This window comes from Vanellus vanellus (genome assembly GCF_965231255.1).
Source record: "Vanellus vanellus genome assembly, contig: HAP1_SCAFFOLD_58, whole genome shotgun sequence".
Taxonomy (NCBI): domain Eukaryota; kingdom Metazoa; phylum Chordata; class Aves; order Charadriiformes; family Charadriidae; genus Vanellus; species Vanellus vanellus.
The window spans coordinates 110,712-128,426 of NW_028127658.1; the positions used below are offsets into that span (position 1 = coordinate 110,712).

Sequence of the window (17,715 nt, forward strand, 5' to 3'; positions counted from 1 at the left end):
GGGAGCACGGAGCCAAAATGGTTTCTGAGAGAGAAGCAGACTTTCCCCATGTTGCTCGGGGGGGATTTGGGGAGCTGTGATGCCCAAATCGCTCCCTTTATTCCCACTCTGACACCCCTGTAACACACTCAAGCTCGCTATTGTATTTAAATTGCGATTTTATTTCAATTGTGATTGTATCTAAGTTGCGATTTAATTTAAACAGTGATTTAATTCAAATTGGGGTTTTATTTCGGTGGCGATTTTACTTAAATTGTGATTTAATTCAAATTGGTGTTTTACTTAAGTAACGATTTTACTAAAATTGCCATTTAAAGCGATTTGATTAAGCCCCTTTTGTCCCGTGCCTTTTCTGAGGATGGGGTTTGGGTTTTTGAGTTTTTTTTCCGGTAAATCTGGAGGGGAGTAGACGCATTGCTAAGAAGGGACGGAGGGTGGTGGAGATCAGCGTGGGAGAGAGGACGGGAAAGCCACAGGCGCGTCATAATCCGGCTGCCGGGTGACGCGGGCGAGTGCCGGGAGGTGGCGGGGAGGTCGCAGCAAGTCGGCTTTGAAATTAGTACTCGGGGGCCAGAAAAAACTCATTCCCAGATGGGAACGTTTGTTCCTTTTGCTCATTAAATTAACTGGTGAGCGGGAGGTGTGAGCTTCCCGAGCGTCGCTGCTGCGCGGCGGCAGGTGATGCCATTCAGTCGAAGCAGGGATTTGGGGGATAAAAAGCAGATTTCTGGTGTTTTGCTCTTCTCTAAAGAGAAGGGTTTCCTGGAGGCCCTTTCAAAGTTGCAGTTGCGACTTGAGTGTGAGACGTGGTTGGGTTTTTATTTCTTTGAGCGTGGTGATCCCGGTGATGCCCTTCCCCAGCCCAGGGGCAAGGGGAGAAGAGAACGCCTGTAGTTCTCCTTTGGCTTTTAAGGCACAGATGCTCTTCGTGCAGCACTGGCAGTGGTATTTCAGCCAAGGAGGGCATTAGCTGTTAGCCTTTGGCTTTTCTTTTGAGGAGAAAAACGCAGTTTTGTGTGGAAAGCGGGCTTGCAGCAAGAGAAGCCCGAGCCTGGTTGGGCTGAAGTCGAAGCTTCACCCTTGCAGGTTCTTGAGGGCCTTTGGAGGTTGATGGTGGCCATGTCCTGTGGCCAAGTGCCATCTAGTGAGTCCTGCAGCTATCACTTTTGGAGAATGAAACTGGCTGTGCTCAAAAGTGTGGAGTTGGGTTCCCCCACCCCACTCCACCCCAGTTTGGAAATCCCTTTTTTAATTTTAATTTTTCGAAAGGAACCACAAGAATGAAGCAGGAGGTTTGGTTTTGGTTTGAAACACTCAACTGTCTCCCCTTTTAGTAAATCCTTCCAGACTCACGGTATATACAATACAGGTGACATTACAGGTGGTTTTATTTGGGTATGGGAATAAAAACCTCCAAGTCCGTGTTTTTAGGGCTGTGCCTGGAGGAGGAGACACACAGAGGTGTGATGCTCTTGGGCTCGCGTGGCCGCAGGGATGGGTGATGACTGGGAGGACGTAAGGGAGCTCTCCTCACCCGGCCCCAACTTGTATCTTCTTCTCCTCACTAAACAGAGACACGACGAGGAGGCGGTGATTGACCAGGGAAGAACAAGCACTGCTGTCACTATTCACTATGAGAAGGAGGAGCTGGAAGGTGAGTCGGGAGAGGTGCCACCAGCCCCACGCGTTTTCCCGTCGCGCAAAGTCCCTGCCGCGTCCTGTGCTCAGCGTATGCATCACCTGCAAATAAACAAGCACAGTTATTTTCACATTGTTTTAATATTATGGCTTTTAGACAGAGGGGAAAAAGCCCCCATGGCATCTGCGGTGTGAGCGTTGGCCACAGAGCTTGGTAGTTCCCAGCTTGTTTTCTCAGAGGCTGCTCTTGGCTTGGAGAGGTCAGGAGAATAAGTTGATGGCTGCAGACACAGGGCTGTGATTTTCTTTTTTTTTTGTTCCAGACTTCATTATCACAGGACTGATTGGATCTCCTCTTGTTGCCTTGTGCCATACAAAGATTTTAAAAATAATTACCTTCTGTCGCTGCTTAATGAGCAGGTCTGAGTGTTGTCCAGCCAAAGCTGGAATTTTAGACAAGGGTTGATATTTTCAGGGCACTTTTAGGTGACCCAGAGCCATCGCTTGTTGTTGCTCTATTGTTGCAAAGTTAAACAGGCTTGGAAAAAAGGATGTCTCTGACATTCAGGGATGCAGTGAAACTAAAATGAAGAGAAGTTGGTGTTTCCTCCTGGGATGGATGCGCTGGTTTAATCGTGGCAGCGGTGTCAACCGTCTCCACAATATCGAGAGTGATGCGAACACTGCTTTTTTCGCAGGCCACCGCACCCTGTCCGTGGGCGTGCGGATGCCGCTGGTGAGGCAAAGCCACCGGTGCCACCGGCACCACCGACCCCACCGCCAGAAGCATCGGAAGAAGGAACGGGAGAAGGACTGTGCCCCAATGGAGCAGGGCTACCACTGTAAGTCCCGCCGCAGCGTTCACGAGCCTTCTCGGGGCTGTGTGGGTGCCGGGATCCTCTGCAAGCAGGTCTGTGTGGCTGATTTGTGTGGTTTGCTGTTCTTCTGAGGGAAAGTGGCATTATTTGGGAGGCAGTTGAAGGCATAATGGATTGAGGCTGGTCTTCCTTAGAGGGATCCTGCCATTAAAAATGGAAACGTGGGGAAGGAAAGTGGCCCGTCCTTATGCAGAGGTGCAATAGATGCTTCTCCTTCTCCGTGGCTCTGTGCAAGCCCGGCCAGACCCGGGGGAGAGGGGCCAGCCCAATATTTAGGGCTGAACTGGTGCCGATCAATGGCCACTTTGCGTATGAGTGTGACGGGTCGAATGCAGGTGTGGTAACGGGATTTATCTTCTGCCCCCAGACACCCCATCCCAGCGGGTGCAGTTCATCCTCAGCACCGAGGAGGACGAGCAGCATGTTCCCCACCACTTGTTCACTGAGCTGGATGAGATCTTCCTGAAGGCGGGTGAAGATGCCGAGTGGAAGGAAACGGCAAGGTAAATCCCTGCCGCCGGCTGCGGTGGCGGCCGTGGGCTCTGCCTTCCGCTCTCTGGGACGTGAAGCTTTGCAGCTGCAGGTGCCAATGCGCGGAGCCTTCTCCTCTTGCCGCCCCATAGCTGCACCAAAGAGGTTGCAGAGCTGAGGCTGTTTTCTTGCAACGGGGCTGATCGTGCCCAATGTCCGCAGGTGGCTGAAGTTTGAGGAGGACGTGGAAGATGGTGGCGAGCGCTGGAGCAAGCCCTACGTGGCCACGCTGTCCTTGCACAGCCTCTTCGAGCTGCGGAGCTGCATCAGCAACGGGATGGTGCTGCTGGATGTTTGTGCCAACAGCATCGAAGAGATCGCAGGTACTGAGCGCACTGCGACCCGCTGGGAACGGCCGAGCTCAGTTTGCCGTGGTGCCCTTCACTCCCGTATCAAACCCTGCCCCAATGGCACGTCCTTTTCCAGAACCTCCACTGTGTTTTTAAATCGTGGGTTGCTTTTTGGATGTAGACTGGGTGTACAACAGTCACATCAGCTTTTTCTCCCAGTATGGGAGCCTTTTGAAAGCAATTTGTGGGGTCAGAGAGGCGATTAGAGAATATTCTCCGGCCAGAAAGGAGTGTCAGGGCTTGGCAGGCTGCTCTCAGGAACATGGAGTCTGTGTAAGAGCTGAACCTCCTTAAATAAGCTACTTACTACAAGCTGTTTCTTCCCGTTCTTGGTTTTTTTTTTTCCTATTGCCTTAACATCCAGGATTTAAGAGCTTTAAAGGCAGAGTTTATCTGGCAGGTGACCAAGCAGCATATTTCTGTGGGGAAGATAATTGAAGTTAATTGAAAAAGCGGCTTTGGAGAAATTATCTTTGACTGGCAGGTCTCCATTCAGCCCTTGCAAGAGCTGGAGAAGTCGGAGCCGTTCTTAGCACGTTTCTCCCTGGGCTTGGCAAATTGCAGTCGATGGGCAAAGGAAACTCTGGGAAAGTCTGTGCTAGAGATTGCTTATAATTTGTTGACATGTGTCGAGTCTAGAAAGTCTGTCTAGAAACGCCAGATCGGGCAAAAAAATCACATTATCTAGGATGGGGAATAATTATCTGAGCGGAGTGATGAATAAGCACTTTGATGATGGCTTTTAGCAAAAGAGAATTCTTCCTTTGGCTGCAAAGGCTGAACTGCATTAAAACGTCTTGCTAAGCAAGGCTGAGCCCGCGTTAGGGTATCCTGCATGTCGCAGCCTTCGCCGGGGGCTTGAGGGGTCGGGGCTTGGGGACTTTCTGCTCTGATGGCTTCGTTTCCCGTTGCCATCTCCAGATATGATCCTGGGCCAGCAAGAGCAGTCCACGGAGTTTGATGAGCGCACGCAGGCAAAAGTTCGAGAAGTGCTTTTGAAGAAGCATCACCATCAGAATGAGAAGAAAAGAAACAACCTTCTCCCCATCGTCTGCTCGTTTGCTGACATGAGCAAGAAGCAGTTAGACGTGCATCCCCTCGGCAAGCCAGGTGAGGGTTCCTGCAGGGTTTGGTACCCGGTGAGGGTTTCTGCCAGGCTTTGGCACCAGGTGAAGGTTTCTGCAGGGCTTTGGCCCCATTAGACTTCTCCTGGCAAAGGAGAAGTGTCCCGATTGCTCCTTGCCTGTCTTTCTCAGTGTCTTTCTTTCTCCTCCCAACCCAAACACTCACTCCTCATCCATCTCCCACCACTGCAGAAGCTAAAAATGGGGTGAACCATGACAGCCATGCGATGGATCTAAGCAAGGTGAGACACTCGTAGCTTTCTTACGCTTTTAGGCCAGATTTGCTCTTGCAAACTTGGCTGCAGAGTGTTCTGCAGAGTGCGGTGGGCTTTACTTTTGGGGTAATGGCCTGAAAATCCTTTGTCATGCCCAGGCGGAGCTGCGCTTCATGAAGAAAATTCCCACCGGGGCTGAAGCGTGCAACGTGCTCGTAGGAGAGCTGGATTTCCTTCGCCAGCCCATCGTGGCATTTGTCCGCCTGACCCCAGCTGTCCTCCTCTCGGGCATGATGGAAGTTCCCATCCCAATGAGGTCTGAATGAGAAGCGCAAAGTTTTTATTTAAAAAAAAAAACACCACAACAAAACACCAAATTCATGCATCAGTTGGGCGTCCCAGGGGAACACAGCCAGTGGGAGCAAGCACGTTTCTCCCACCCACATCTCCGTGCTTTCATTCCTCCCTTCCCTGCTGGAGCTTTTAAACCCATTGGCCAATTTTAATGAAAGTTGGCCCAAACCTCAAATTTGTGTTTGGTTTTGATGCGTTTCAAATTCATCACCGGAGTCGGTGAGCCTACACGTCCCCCCTGGAGCCACGCTCTGGGCTGGGAGCTCCCAGGGATTTCCTTGGGCGCCCTTTGAGTGAGGCCATGTTCTTCTCTCTCATTTTGGTTTTCTTGCCTAGGTTCCTGTTTGTTTTGCTTGGACCAGGAGGAAAAGCCCATCAGTACCATGAGATCGGCAGGTCCATGGCTACTATCATGACGGATGAGGTGTGACGAGATAAGAGATATCTCCGGGTCATTTTTTGGGGCTTTCTTCACCTCTCCCTGTCTCTGTAGTAGTGAGGAAGAGGGTTTGCTGTCCCTGTTAGCTGCCTGCAGGAGGCTAAAATCCCACCTGGGCTGCAGCCCATGCCTCATCCTTCTCCCCAGGGTCCCCAGCACGCTGTCCCCAGTGGTGGCATTGCCAGGGCCAGTGAAACTTCTCTGCTTGAAGCAGAAGGCTGTGGTGTGCCATGGGGGACGGGAGCCTGGTGGAGATGGTTACAAATACTGTGATGCACAGATTTTTGCTTTGGGGGGAATATTTCCTGCCACTTCCAACAGGCGATTTGGGGGAAATGACCTTGCATTTAGCCAAGAGCTTATTGCACTGGTTAGGACATCCGAGATGGGTCATGCTCTCACCAGGTTGTCTCCTACGGCAGGTTTTCCACGATGTTGCCTATAAAGCCAAGAACCGGGCTGACCTGGTGGCTGGCATCGATGAGTTTCTGGATCAGGTCATGGTTTTGCCGCCAGGAGAGTGGGATCCCTCCATCCGAATTGAGCCCCCGAAAAACGTCCCTTCGCAGGTGGGTGCTGCGGCAGAAGGAGGCACGAGGGGGACGGGCAGGAGGGCAGCACGGCTGGGGGTGCTGCTCAGGGGCCCAAATTCACAGGTCACGTACCCAGCCCAAAAAGCAAAACAAGCCAGTGGCTGCAAAGACATATCTTTATCTTATTTCCATTTTAACAGGAAAAAAGGAAGGTGCCAGAAGCTCTCGATGACAGCGCTTCTCACAGCAAGCCGGAGAAGCACAGCGGTCCTGAACTGGAGCGGACAGGAAGGTGTGAACTGAAATAGTTTGGTGGGGTGTTTTTCTGTTTGCCCCTAAAATCTGAGTGTGCACCTCCCTTCTAGCAGAGTTTTGGGGTGAACTGGGTCAGTGAAGGGGCTCCAGGTTCCCAGCTTGGTCCCCTGGGCTGGGTGGGTGGGACATTTGGGCAGCTGGGCTCAGCCGCAGCATGGTTGCACACAGGTTTTCTTGCTTTGGGGTGGAAGCAGATGTGTAAGTACCTCCAGGTAGAGCTCTGCTGCTTCTCAAAGTGAGGGACTGTTGCAATAAGAGGGGACGGGCTCTCAGGTTTGGTCTCTTTTTGTTGGAGGGGTTTTTTGTATGCCTCAGTTTCTACTGGGGCTAAAATGGGAGAAGGAGACTTCTTTTTAGCAATGGAAGTTACTCTGTGCTTGCGATTGTCCTTCCTCAGCCAAGAAAACTTAACGCTGTCTTCCACGAAAATGGTTTGGTTTTTTTTTTCCTTCCTCCAGGCTCTTTGGAGGTTTGATCCGGGATGTGAAGCGAAAAGCCCCCTGGTTCTGGAGTGACTTTCGGGATGGTCTGAGCCTGCAGTGTCTGGCGTCCTTTCTCTTTCTCTACTGTGCCTGCATGTCCCCCATCATCACCTTCGGGGGACTGCTGGGGGAGGCGACCAACGGCCACATAGTGAGCACCTCTCTCTGTTGGGTGGCATGGGGGAGGACAAAACTCATGCAAAAGTCCTTGCTGCAGTGAATTTGCACTTGTGTTTTTCCCTCTAATGACTTAATTACTCACTGCTGCCTCTCTTCCCCGGACAGAGTGCCATGGAGTCGCTGCTGGGCGCATCCATGACCGGTGTGGTGTATTCCCTCTTTGCTGGCCAACCTCTCACCATCCTCGGCAGCACCGGCCCCGTCCTCGTGTTCGAGAAGATCCTCTACAAATTCTGCAAGTAAGGCTGGCTGCTGCGGCCAGGTGCTGCGAGCGCCTTTGGAAGGCAGGGATGGAGAAAAGATGTTTTTCTTAGTGGTAGTTGGTAGATTGAAGTTGTCTTCTGTGTCACAGACATCACGCGCTGCTGCTTTAGTATGTGACGGTGCAGGAGCCCTCGGTCTCTGAAGGATGGATGGGTGGTTCGGGTTTTTTAGGGTTAAAGTGAAAGAGCAGGAGGAGGAGAAACCACAAGGATGTGGATGCCCGAGATGGGCTGCACAGGGAAGATGAGACAAATGACTCTGGTTTGGGAATGAGGGAAGATTTGCTTTCCTCTCAGTACAAACTCGGGCACTTTTTTGCATGATTTTTGCTGGAAGTGGAAATATATTTTACCCACATATCCAAAGAGTTTTCTGGTCCAATGTTTTGATGATTTTTGAGAAAGCAGGAGCTTTTCAGGCAAAATGGATATTTTCCATGACAGTCTTTTTGTTGTGGCAACTGTGATGGGAGATTAACCCCCTTATTGCAATTAAATTTATTCTGAAGCCCCAACTTGCTGGCAGCAGGTAACTGGGTGCAAACCCAGCCGGTTTCGCTGTTAGGGCATCGGGGTGATGTGGGAGAACACCACCTTCCACAACAGGGACCTGACCTCAGTTAGGCTCCGAGGCATTAACACAAGGTCATTGTTAAATAAGGATAATTAAATAATTAGCCTCTCCTCCTGCTGGCCCACACCCTGTGCCGCAGCCCTGAGGCTGTCTGTTGTAGGACGTGGAAACTGCATTTACCATCCGCAGCCTTGACACGCTCCTGAATTGCTGCCGACTTTCCCCGAAGGAAGGCACGGCTCGGAGCCTCTTGCTGCCCTCTCCACCCTGCGTTTTCTTTTGCTTTCCCAGGGACTACGCGCTCTCCTATCTCTCTCTCCGGGCATGCATTGGTCTGTGGACCGCCTTCTTCTGCATAGTGCTGGTGGCCACTGATGCTAGCTCTTTGGTGTGCTACATCACCCGCTTCACCGAAGAAGCCTTCGCCTCCCTCATCTGCATCATCTTCATCTATGAGGCTCTGGAGAAGCTGAGTCACCTGCGAGTGACCTACCCTGTGCACACGCACAGCAAGCTGGACTTCCTCACCGTCTCCTAGTGGGTTTCTTCCTCCTAAAACACCGCTGCCCCTTGGCAGGAGCTCAGGGCTGCACCTCCATCGCCTTCCCCTCACCCCTGTCTTGGCTTCTCTCCTCCCAGCTGTAAGTGTGAGGCACCGACCCATCCCAGCAACGGAACCCTGCAGTTCTGGGAGAGCAACAAGATCAATGTGTCTGGCATCACCTGGGAGAACCTCACGGTGACTGTAAGTGCCCCGAGTCACTGCTTCCTCGTGCTGCGGCCGCGGGGTCCAGGGGCACTGGCCTGGTGCAAAGCTCAGAGCCCTTCAGGTGATGGTGGGCTTCAACTTGTGCCAGTGCTGCTCTGAAAAGTCATTACTTCAGTGTGTTTAACCTCCTTGGGCCTGGGAAGGAGAGTCCACCTCTCCACCTCATCCCCGACATGGTGGGCAATAACTGTTATCCTCAGGACAGCGGTTCTGTCTGGGAGCAAGGTTCAGTGGGTGCTTTGGTTATTGGAGAAGTTGGAGGACTTAAGTTCATGCTTGAAGGCTGTAATTAGCTTCCTTAATTGGTTCCTAGTAACTCCAGGCCTTGCTTTCTTACTCAGCGCTGTCTGAAGGTACGTGCATAAACTTGCATGTCTGAGCAGCCCCTTGGGCCGTTGTTGCTGGAAGCAGAGCTCAGGCACAGGGTGGGACGCTCTTATGGACATCTTCACCCCCCTTGGCCGTGTCCTGTGAACCCGCCCCTGGGAAGGGACAATTTGTCTCTTCTCCTTTCCTGTCGCTGTTGTCTTAGCCCTCCTTCCCCGTTCCCTCTTTCGCTCTCCCCAAGAGTTCCCAGTGTTTCCTTCCCCTCTGGTGTCTTCAGCCACGGTTACCTGCCGTTCAAGCGGAGGATGTGCCATAGGTCTGTGGTACAGTGTCCCATCACATCTCCTCTCTCTGCTGTCTGTGTAGTTCCATGTGTCACTTATTCAGCTGCTGTTGATCGTTAAATATAAATCTCCGCTAGCTGCAGCAGTCCCGAGGTCACAGATCTTGGAGCAAGATCCTCCAAACCCCCAAGTTATCCGAGGTTTCCTTGCCGCATGTGCACTACCTTTGTGTCCTGATGCTCTGTTTCCCCAGGAATGTCGGTATTTGCATGGAGAGTTTCGTGGACCTGCCTGTGGACACGATGGCCCCTACACGCCCGATGTCCTCTTCTGGTGCTGCATCCTCTTCTTCTCCACCTTTGTCCTGTCGGGCTTATTGAAGAAGTTTAAAACCAGCCGCTACTTCCCGACCAGAGTAGGTAGAAGACGGCGGCCAGCAGCAGTCTCCACACTCATTTCCCAAAATGGCTTTCCCGGAGCACTAAGCAGTGTTTGCCACCGCTTGGTCAAACTGGGAAATATTGGACCTTGAAGGCCAAACTTGGATGTCTCTCACTCATTTCCAGGAGTGCAAAACAATCGTAGCGTTTCCCACCTGCCTCGTGACCTGCCCCAGAGAGGTATTTTCCCCAGGCAGTGGGAAATCGGTCTTCCAAAGTTGGTTGTTTGTTGTATTTTCATTTGTGGTTTTTTTCACCTGGTGTGCCCAAGGGGAAAGTTGATTCAAATGAGGAACTGCCATAGAAAAAGACACAAAAGACACCGTTTCTTCCTTTTGAGGAACAAATGATGCCTCAGTGCCTTATTCCCATTGTAGCTGTGAGTGCAGCTGTAGTGGCAGACGTCTGTTCCGTTATTTTTTAATATTTATTGGCTTTTTTTTTAAGTTTGAATTTAAACCACCCTTTTCCACCTAATTAAACTTTTTTTATTGCCTGACACCAGATCTCGCAGGTACAAACACAGCAACACTATCCAAACGAGGGATTTGGCTGCATCTTCTCAGAGTGGTGGGAATTTGTTAACCAGCCTTAATGCTGTTGATGTCTTTAACTTTTCCATCTCACGGTATGGCCCCGTTTGTGCTGTCCCTTTCAGCTCTGCTTTCTTGCCCCAGGTACGGTCCGCAGTAAGTGACTTTGGTGTCTTCCTCACCATCGTCGTCATGGTCCTCATTGACTTCCTGGTTGGGATCCCGTCGCCGAAGCTCCACGTCCCCCACATGTTCAAGGTAATGGGGTGTTTTGGTGTGGAGCCGCTTTCAGCCCTTGGGGATGCCACAAGGTGATGCTGGGACAGGACAGGGCTGAGTCTGGAGATGCTGGTGGTGTTACCATCTCCTCTTCCACCTCCGAGTGCATTGTTTCCTTCTGGAAAGAGGAAGCCAGCCCCAAAACTTGATACCTACAGAAGTATCTATAGGTGCTTGCGACGAGGACGCTGGCACTGCTGAACCCGGTAGGAGAGGGTGACACGAAGGCAGGGCCAGGAGATGAGGCGGCACAGCGATGGAGAGGAAAATCAAAGCCAGTGAAGTGGCTGGGCTGGGAGTTGATCCTGATGTGTGTTTTGGCTTTGTTGCAGCCTACCAGAGACGACCGCGGGTGGTTGGTCAACCCCATAGGGCCCAACCCTTGGTGGACGGTGTTGGCCGCGCCCATCCCAGCTCTGCTCTGCACCATCTTGATATTCATGGACCAGCAGATCACGGCTGTCATTGTCAACAGGAAGGAGCACAAGCTGAAGGTAAGGGGCTGCAAGAGCTGACCCCATCCCCACCCCACTCTGGGCTGCAGGTGTGGGGAGAAGCTCCTATGCCAAGTGCTTTGTGAAGGCGTTGGTTTGGGACAACGTCAGGCTGTGTGGCAGGATGCTCTGCTGGATTAGTGATGTCACAGGGAGCAAACGAGGGGAGTTCAGATGAGCAATCTTTTGGAGGAACAAATTAATTTTCCAGCACTATAGAAGCGTGTTTTTGTTTCAAAACGCCAGCAGGAGCTGGGGGAACGATCTGTTTTGACGCGCTGCCAGGGATAACTCGGGGTCACGCCTTGCTTGCCAGTGGTAGAACTTTCTTTATGAATGAAAATAGTCTTTTTTGTTTGGTTTTTTTTGAGAAGTAGCTATTGCACAAACCTCCCAAATCCACTTGGTCTGAACCCCTGCCAGATTTTCATGCAAGGTGCTTGCGCAAAGACCGGATCCATCCTTATTTTTGCCAATTCTTCTCTTAAAGTTTCAAGAGGGTGACTTGTGCCCAAGTAGGGTTTGAGTCTGAGTCGCGACGTTGTCCTCGCTCTTGTGCTGTGGGATGCTCTGTTCCTTGTTTTGCTGCCCACAGAAAGGATGCGGGTACCACCTGGACCTTTTCATGGTGGCCGTGATGCTCGGGGTGTGCTCCGTGATGGGGCTGCCCTGGTTTGTGGCTGCGACTGTCCTGTCCATCACCCACGTCAATAGCCTCAAAGTGGAGTCTGGCTGCTCAGCTCCAGGAGAACAACCCAAGTTTCTGGGGATACGAGAGCAGAGAGTCACCGGCTTGATGATCTTTGTGCTCATGGGCTGCTCTGTCTTCTTCACTTCGGTGTTAAAGGTAAGAGGAAAATGCAAAACGCCCAACAAGCGTGAGCTTTTTGGAGGTTTGACAAAAACCATCCCCTCCCTCCAGGCCTGAGTAGGTGTGGAGCAGAGGAGGAGGCGATCCCAAACCTTGAGGCTTGGCCCACAGTGGGAACCAGCCTCAGTTACCCTTTCCAGCCCTTCACACCCCAGTTTGGTGTCCTCGAGGCAAGCGAGCAGGACAACTGCTTTAATTCCCAGGTGTCTCTCAGGCCCACCTGTGTTTATGGGTTACGATGAAGCGGATTCAGACCAGTACACTGCTCTCTTTCAAGCAGGCAGCACCTTATGGGATGCAATTGGCTCCCCCAAATGCCTCCCAACAGCCGTTCCCAGTAGCTAAACACACCAAAATCATCCCCGTGGGCTTCCTTGTGTGTTCCTCCCACAAAGTCACCACAGCTCAAGGCTAAAAGGAGGCACTTCGCTTTTGCGTGTTGCCACAAAAATGTGTAGAAATGTTCTTCTCCCATCACAGAACGTGGTGTACAGTTTCATTGGTGAAATGACCTATTTTCCTCCAACCTTTCAGGAAAATAGGATTATTCTAATGAAACGTAACTCAGAAGCTCAGCCTAAAGCAGAGCATTCACTCACTCACTCTCACGCACAAAACCTCTACGGGTTAAGAGGTGACACATCTCTAACCCTGTGGAAACTGGAAAGCTTTAGGCAATTTTAGGCAGTGCCTCTAGAAGAGAGCAGTAATACTGAAAAAGCAATTAAAAAAATAAATTATTTCATTCTTTTTTTTTAATTTCCCAGTTTATACCCATGCCTGTGCTTTACGGTGTCTTTCTCTACATGGGTGTGTCGTCGCTCAGAGGGATTCAGGTATGGACTCTTACAGCGTGCGGCTCCCTGCTGTGTCATCTCCAGAGAAGCAGGAAAAAAGCAGTGGTGTGGGAGAAAACCTCCCCAAAAGCAGGCAGTGAAAGTATTTTGTATAAGGAGAAGATTGGTGGGGGCACAGGAGGTACGTAGGGCGGGAGGACCAGGCAAGTTCAGCGCGCTCTGCGTCACAGTTTGGGACAGGGCAGTGTTTGGTGTGGTGAAAATGGGGGAATTCAGTGCAAAGCGAAGGCGATTTCTACTGCCGGTGGGAATCCTCATTGGGGGATTCAGTGGGCTGAGAAATGCCAAATAACAAACAGAAGAATAGAATATATTAAACATATATTTTTATAGAAGAACAGGGAGGGGGGGTGAGATGGTCTGAGGAGGACCTGGGGGTGCGGACTGATGAGAAGCTCACCGTGAGCCGGCAATGCGCGATCGCAGCCCAGAAGGCCGACTGCATCCTGGGCTGCATCAGCAGTGTGGCCGGCAGGGCGAGGGGGGATTGTGCCCTCTGCTGTGCTCTGCTCTGGGGAGACCCCCTGCAGTGCTGCCTCCAGCTCGGGGACCACAGCACAGGAGAGCCATGGACCTGGTGGAGTGGGGCCAGAGGAGGCCCCGGAGCTGCTGGGTGGGCTGGAGCCCCTCTGCTGGGAGGACAGGCTGGGAGAGTTGGGGGTGTTCAGCCCAGAGAAGAGAAGGCTCCGGGGAGCCCTCAGAGCCCCTTCCAGTGCCTAAAGGGGCTCCAGGAGAGCTGGGGAGGGACTCTGGATGAGGGAGGGGAGCGATGGGACGAGGGGGGATGGTTTGACACTGACAGAGGGCAGATTGAGATATCAGGGAGAAATTTTTCCTGTGAGGGTGGCGAGGCACCAGCGCAGGTTGCCCTGAGAATCTGTGGCTGCCCCATCCCTGGAGGTGTTCAAGGCCAGGTTGGTCGGGGCTTGGAGCAACCTGGGCTGGTGGGAGGTGTCCCTGCCCAGGGCAGGGGGTGGGACTGGCTGGTGTTCGAGGTCCCTTCCAACCTAAACCCTTCTGTGATTCTATAATAGAAGGATGTGGAATAATTGCAATTTGGTGGGCAGCTCTCATGGACACACTGGTTTATAGATGGAGCAAAGGGAAAACGGGTGCTGCTCCTGGGAGGAACAAAGTGGGATCCAGGATTTCTCACTGCACGTGAGATCCTGAAAACTCCTTCCACGTCCCAACAGGGCCAGAAACTTTCCACAGCCCCAAGGGGTAACTTTTCTGCTTTTATTTTGCAGTTCTTCGACCGCTTGAAGCTCTTTTGGATGCCGGCAAAACACCAGCCGGATTTCATCTACCTGCGGCACGTTCCCTTGCGGAAGGTGCATTTCTTCACCTTGATCCAGCTCATCTGCCTCGTCCTGCTCTGGGCCATCAAGGTGTCCCGTGCTGCCATCATCTTTCCCATGATGGTAAGAGCCGGTGCCGCTCAGCAGCGGGACGTTTGCAGCGTCGGAGATGTAACATCATCTCAGACCTCACCCCCTCTTCCTTCTTATTTTGTGAAGGTTTTGGCTCTCGTGTTTGTCCGGAAAGTGATGGACTTCTGCTTCTCAAAGCGGGAGCTCAGCTTTTTGGATGACCTTATGCCAGAAAGCAGGAAGAAGTTGGCCGATGCCAAAAATGAAGCCAAAGAAGAAGAGGTGATGCTTGCTGGGTGCTCGGGGGTGGGTGTCTCCCTCAGGCTCTGAGATTGCCTCTTTCTGTCACAGCTTCTCTTGAAATGTTGGGGGAAGATCCGAACTCAATAGAAATAGATCCTGACAGCCTGGATCCCGCATCATAACCTTGTTTTTAAATTAGCAGTGAGCTTAACACTTGAATAGCGGTATAATTTTTAAAGGTGCCATTTATAATCAACATTATAATTATGATGGAAAGATTTGCTCGTAAGGGTGGTTTTAACCCCCCCCCCCAAGTGTTTGGAGTGAAAGGTCTTTCCCCGGCTGCGCTAACAGAAGGTCAGAAGGAAAGGGCAGCACGTGGGCTTTGCTGGGTCTTTAGTTTATCTCCACTTCGATCATAGACAGAGAACTTTGATTTGTCCCTTTTTATGTCAGGAGTCCCAGGAGATGATGGAAGCTGCTGCTGCAAACTCCGTTCGGCTGCAGCTGGGCAAGACCAGCAGCGCGGATATCCCAAAGCCAAGCAGCGACAGGTAAAGCCCCACCAAGCAGCAGGACCCCCGGCAAGATCAGCCTGAAGGGGGTTGGCAGAATTTTCTCCACGTTTATCTTTGCTGAGCATCCCAGCGCCATGCACTCAGCTTGGTGGGAAGAGCAAATTTATGGGCAGGGCGGGCGGCAGAGCGCTGGCACAGGCTGCCCAGAGAGGTGGGGGAGTCTCCCACTCGGGAGCCATTCCAAACCCACCTGGAGGTGTCCTGTGCCACTGCTGTAGGTGCCCCTGCTCTGGCGGGGGTGGGACTGGGGGAGCTCCAGAGGGCCCTTCCAGCCCTGACCAGTCTGGGATTCTGTGCAGAGCCTTTGCACAGAGCTGTAGCTCTGCGGCTCTCCGGCTCGCCTTCCAAACCTCCTCCTCCCACCCAACCCGCTGTGCTTATGCGCAGCTTTGGTTCTCCTCCCCCCCGTTCCTCTTGCTGGTGCTGATGCGCTGGGTGGTGTCAGTTCCCACAGTCACAGATTGCTGTCTCAAATATTTATTGCAGGACTGATCCTTTGGAGATTAATGTCTCAGATGAGATATCAAAAACAACCGTGTGGAAGGCTCTCACTATGAGCACGGAAACAGTCTGAATCTGGGGAGGAAAGAGGTAAATGATCGCGTGGGAACGTGGCCGTGCTCCTTTGCGAGCGGTGGCACGTGCCTACGGCTTTTTTTTTTTGCCGGCAATGCCGAGCAAGCGGCGAGGGCTGCGACACACGAACCAGCTCCTCTCTGCCGGCGCGGTCCCACGAGCGGGGCAGCAGCCCCACTGATGACGCTCTCCCTCCTTTTCTCTCTCCTTCCTCCCCCCAACTCCAGTTTTCATGTGTAGGAATCTTGACTTTGAAGGAGAGGCGTGAGAACGTGACTCGGGGATGTGCCCACGCAGACATGGGCAGAAACCGCTTTTATTTTGTTTTCCAGTTGGCGGATTCCCCTTTAAGCCACGGCGATGGTTTCAGCTGTCCTTGGTGTGCTTCAGGCATTCCCTCTCTCCAGAGCAGCAAACTGAGGCGCACATGACAGTCAGTGGAGTTCGGTGGTGTTCCGCCTCCGTGTGTTCGTGTGTGGGTTGTTGCCGCTTTGTAGCGGTAGAGGGACAGCTACCGCTTCATCGTTCGGTGCTATTTTTTTAATATCTCACTCCTCCTCTTCTGTTTCTCTTTTTGTTCCCCCAAAATAAACTCTGAATGTTTCTGTTGTATGTGATGCATTCTCCACTTTCTTCTTCATCGCGACCAGGTTCTTGGGTCTGGTTTGGGGTCCTGCCTTCAGTTCGCCCTTCTGTCTCTCCCTGCCAGGAGAGGGATGCCCTCCGTGGCGGGGCAGCGCGGAGCGCCCGAGCGGTTGGGCCGAGGCGAAGGAAAAGCATTTGCTCCCTGCGCTCCAGTTTTACATTGGAGTTTTTTTTTAATTTTTGTTTGTTTGTTTGTTTGTTTTTATTATAATTATTTTTCTTGTTTCAGCTCTGCCGTCAGCCTGGAAGCTGCAAAAGGCAGAAATGGCGCCTTCTCCTCCCCCGGCTGTTAAATTAATATAAGGCAGCGCTTCAGATCAAACCCCTCCAATCCGCCGGGTGGTGGCGGGAGCGGCCAGGTGAGACCTGGGGCTCTGTGTCCCCGGGCTGCCCCTCCGCTGTCCCTCCGCTTTCCTTCCTTTTCCCTCCCTGGCTCTCTCTCTGTGGTGTTTTTTCCTCCTCCCCTCTCCTCGCAAAACCGCGTCTCTCTCGCAGGGTGGGATGAGCCCGGAGGCAAGTGGGAAGGTGCCTTTTCCTCCTCCTTTTTCCTGCCCCTTTGCAGGAAGAAGCTGTTGAGCAGAGATGGTTCTCGTGCTCTCTTCCCATCTCGGGGGGGTCGTTGGGCTGCGGCGTGGGGCCACAGAGCCTGGGAGGAGAGGACAACCCCGAAGAAAAGGTCCCCTTGCCGCCCTCCACCAGCAGCGGTGGGATGGGTGCAGGGACCCTCCTGCCATTGGCTTATCCCGTCCCCCGTGGGAGCCTTTTTCTGCAGCAAACCGACCCAAAACGACAACGGCACGTTGGTGCTTCTTGCTAAATGGGGAGGGGGGAGAAAAACAAATCATCTATCAGTTTGCTCTGTAAGGATGGAAGCGGCGCATCCCCAAACAGGGCCAAAATCAGGCGGCTTTTACGGGATGGGGTTTTGCAAAGCGGCTGGTGCCAGTGCCCCACGGTGACGGTCGGAGGGGGAAGAAGCTGGTTGAGCCCTTAAAAAGAGGAAAAGAAAAAGGCTCGGAGGAAGGGAAAGGTGCAGCACCGGGGTTTCCTTGCTGCTGTTCCTCCAGGATGCCCGTGCGTGTCCCCTCCACGCTGCCCGCCGGGCAGGACCGTGCTCGCTGCTCCGGCTCTGCCTCCCCGGAGGGGAAAGGTCCTGGTGCAGGAGAGTCCCCGTCTCTCCCCCCTTCCCAAAAGAAACTTTAATTTAATCGTTGCACTGGTGACCCACAGTGGCTGTGGGGCTGGGGGGCTGTGGTACCAGCCCTGTTGCTGCCCTGCCCTTAAAATGGAATTATACACTTCTAATATAGGGCAATTTGGGTTTTTTTTTCCATTTTGTTTTCCTCCCTGTAAAAGGAGGGAGTGGGGCTGAGCTTCACTTCCTCCTGGCCGGGACCGGGGCCAGAGCCTGGGATGGTTTTCAGCATGTGCCAGGCATCACTCCAGCGGAGACGGAAAAGAAGAAAGTCACCCTGGAGGGAAAACGCGGCCGGTTTTGGGGCAGAGCGGGCTGAGTCCGGCTCTGCATCTCCCCCTTCCCCGGGGGCCACAAAACCTTGGCAGCTGCCTC

At 52.6% G+C, this 17,715-nt stretch overlaps 1 protein-coding gene across 1 annotated transcript in view; it reads left to right on the top strand.

The window, feature by feature from the left end:
- Positions 1-17,715, top strand: part of LOC309685117 (electroneutral sodium bicarbonate exchanger 1-like) — a gene marked incomplete at both ends in the record, with an annotated part of 920,987 nt that overhangs the window by 98,901 nt on the left and 804,371 nt on the right. Inside the window, 19 exons of the mRNA XM_082500931.1 lie at positions 1,573-1,654; positions 2,337-2,480; positions 2,884-3,019; positions 3,210-3,370; positions 4,319-4,473; positions 4,901-5,052; positions 5,427-5,514; positions 5,952-6,098; positions 6,263-6,354; positions 6,836-7,010; positions 7,145-7,278; positions 8,168-8,399; positions 9,528-9,671; positions 10,374-10,487; positions 10,841-11,002; positions 11,598-11,849; positions 12,641-12,709; positions 13,981-14,154; positions 14,251-14,385. Coding sequence (XP_082357057.1) covers positions 1,573-1,654; positions 2,337-2,480; positions 2,884-3,019; positions 3,210-3,370; positions 4,319-4,473; positions 4,901-5,052; positions 5,427-5,514; positions 5,952-6,098; positions 6,263-6,354; positions 6,836-7,010; positions 7,145-7,278; positions 8,168-8,399; positions 9,528-9,671; positions 10,374-10,487; positions 10,841-11,002; positions 11,598-11,849; positions 12,641-12,709; positions 13,981-14,154; positions 14,251-14,385 — 2,748 coding nt within the window. The remainder of the gene's footprint in view (positions 1-1,572; positions 1,655-2,336; positions 2,481-2,883; positions 3,020-3,209; positions 3,371-4,318; positions 4,474-4,900; positions 5,053-5,426; positions 5,515-5,951; positions 6,099-6,262; positions 6,355-6,835; positions 7,011-7,144; positions 7,279-8,167; positions 8,400-9,527; positions 9,672-10,373; positions 10,488-10,840; positions 11,003-11,597; positions 11,850-12,640; positions 12,710-13,980; positions 14,155-14,250; positions 14,386-17,715) is intronic.